Source organism: Echinops telfairi, unplaced genomic scaffold (genome assembly GCF_000313985.2).
Source record: "Echinops telfairi isolate 266 unplaced genomic scaffold, ASM31398v2 ScPeMD7_4;HRSCAF=17, whole genome shotgun sequence".
NCBI lineage: Eukaryota > Metazoa > Chordata > Mammalia > Afrosoricida > Tenrecidae > Echinops > Echinops telfairi.
This window is the reverse complement of record NW_022103900.1, coordinates 7,451,654-7,454,437: the sequence shown is the minus strand read 5'-3', so window position 1 is coordinate 7,454,437 and position 2,784 is coordinate 7,451,654. Positions and strand designations below refer to the sequence as shown.

The 2,784-nt window shown below is 44.9% G+C and overlaps 1 protein-coding gene across 1 annotated transcript; it reads left to right on the top strand.

Annotated features, from left to right (window-relative positions):
• The first annotated feature begins 315 nt into the window (after positions 1-315).
• On the top strand, positions 316-1,101 carry LOC101643918 (3-hydroxyacyl-CoA dehydrogenase type-2-like). The gene has a single exon (XM_045299307.1). It carries the CDS (start codon positions 316-318, stop codon positions 1,099-1,101), a length of 786 nt encoding a protein of 261 aa, XP_045155242.1.
• The last annotated feature ends 1,683 nt before the right edge of the window (positions 1,102-2,784 follow it).

The window sequence follows — 2,784 nt, the reverse complement described above, 5'->3', positions numbered from 1 at the left end:
GAGGTATTATTCTAAGTGCCCAGCACAGAGTCTGGAAAATGGGAGTCTCAGATATCTCTGGACAGGTATGCGGGCTTTTTCTACAAAGAAAAGGCTTTATCATTACCTCCCTCCCCAGAGGGGTTGGCAGCCTGCCCAAACGCGGTGGGTGTGATGGATTGACACTGCAGAGGAGAAACCCAATAGAGCCTGCCCCTGACCTCTCGCGCATGCGCACGTCTGTCCGCCCGCCTTCTCGGCCCTCCCCAGCGACACTCCACCTCGGCCAATCAGCGAGCCGGGAGCAGATCTGCCGGTGAGGAGGCTTGGAGCAAGATGGCTGCTACGTGTCGGAGTGTGAAGGGCCTGGTTTCAGTGATAACTGGAGGAGCCTCGGGTCTAGGCTTAGCCACAGCGATGCGACTGGTGGGGCAGGGAGCCTCTGCTATGCTTCTGGACCTGCCCAACTCCGATGGAGAGGCCCAGGCCAAGAAATTAGGGAAGAGCTGTGCCTTCGCCCCAGTCGATGTGACCTCAGAGAAGGACGTGCAAGCAGCCCTGAATGTAGCAAAAGCAAAGTTTGGCCGTGTGGATGTCGCAGTCAACTGCGCAAGCATTGCCGTGGCCATCAAGACATACAACTTAAAGAGGGGCCAGGTCCATAGCTTGGAGGACTTCCAACAAGTGCTCAATGTGAATCTCACAGGTACCTTCAATATGATCCGCCTCGTGGCCCAAGAAATGGGCCAGAATGAACCAGACCAAGGAGGGCAACGTGGCGTCATCATCAATACTGCTAGTGTTGCAGCCTTTGATGGCCAGGTTGGACAGGCTGCATACTCTGCTTCTAAGGGGGCCATAGTAGGCATGACACTGCCTATTGCTCGGGATCTGGCTCCCATGGGCATACGGGTGATGACCATTGCCCCAGGTCTGTTTGCCACTCCACTGCTGACTACCCTCCCAGACAAGGTGCGCAACTTCTTGACCAGCCAGGTGCCCTTCCCCAGCCGACTGGGCGACCCTACTGAGTATGCTCATCTGGTACAGGCCATAATTGAGAATCCATTTCTCAATGGAGAAGTCATTCGACTAGATGGTGCCATCCGAATGCAGCCCTGAAAGGCGATGGCAGAGAACACGTCCCCCTTTGCCATTCCTTTGGAATGCTAGAGTCCACTTTGAGAGGTATCCCAGTGGCTATTTTGTAACTTGGCCTACATGTCACTCTCTGTGCTTAATAAAGTTTGTATTTCTCATAGGGAAAAGAAAAAAAATTAATGACATAATGTTTGTTTTCATGTTAGCATGCTCACCTCAGCCCCGCATGGTGGTCCACGTGAGGATGTGGAAGGTGAGAGTTGCAGGAGTGAGCAAGAGAGAGATTTATTACTATGCAAGGCTTATATATCTTTGGGGGTGTGCATGCCCCCTAATTACAGGTAAAGGCATGCGTGATAGGAAGGGGTTGTAACATAGGCAATACAAACAATAGGAGGGGGGTGTACAATGGGCATAAACATAACAGGAAGGAGATAGCTAATGAACATAATTTTATGGAATAATTGTAACCGGGGGTAATGTTAAGGTTACCAAGACAAGCAAGACTGATCAAAATGATGACTTCCAAAGGGCTGTCGTTTGCCAGTTCAATTCAAGACAGAGAGGTTATCTCAGAATGTAGCTGCAACCGTTTTGGTTTGGATTTCAAAAGGGTGACCTCAGTATATTTTCTCAAAGGCCCTAGGGTGATCACAGGTCTTATTAGGCAGAAGTTTTAAGAAAAATCAAAACTGCACGGGTGAGAAAAAGAGCAGGAGTGTTGCACTGAGGAATTATGTTCCATCGCAACATTCTTCATTGGGAAACTTACCCATCTGCCCAGCAGACGTAGTCTTACCATGCCAGGCTTCTCTGTGTTCCCTAATCCTAGAGGACATTGAAAAGGAAGAAGATTTCACTCTACAGGATGCCCAAACTGTCATTTTAATGTGGTATAAATCAACGAGTGCAGAATTCACTCTGGAAGGATTAGAGAAATTGAAATAGATGTGTTTAGACCGAGATGGAGGTCTAGATGCATGCCAAAGAACAAGAGTTTCTCGTTTTTGCTTATTAAAGGTTCCCTGTGATTTTTCAAGCAATTTTTTTTGCTTACCCTTGTATATATATCTAGATATTTTAGCACTATTTGTTGAAATATTTTCTTTTCCCCGTGAAACTCTTGGTGCTTCTATCAAAGTAATTTAACCATGAATGTTTGCCTTTATTTCTGGATTTTCTCTGTTCTGTTTCATTGATCTATTTGTCTACTATCTCACCAACATCAGGCTGTCTTGATTAGTGCAATCAAAGTCATGTAGAATGTCTTCAAAATTTGTTCTTTTTCAATATTGTTATTGTTTTATTTGATGTGTCGTATACTATTGGAATGATCTTGTGTTTTTAAAAGCAAAAGAACAAGAAATCCTATTAGTACTTTTATTATAATGTCACTGATTCTATAGATTAATTTGTGGGTGGTTGAGATCCTAAGAGTGAGTCTTCTAATGCTTTAACATGTTGTATTGCTTCATTTACCTATACAACCAAACCATTGCTATTATGGCAGGTCTAACTCAAAGGGATTCTATGGAACAGAGTAGAACCATCCCCAGAAGATTTCCGAGGCTGTAATCTTTTTTTTTTCCTAGTTCTTTTTTTTTTTTATTAGGGGCTCATACAACTCTTGCCACAGTCCTTACATACATCAATTGTGTAAAGCACATTTATACAATCATTTCCCTCATCATTCTCAAAACATTT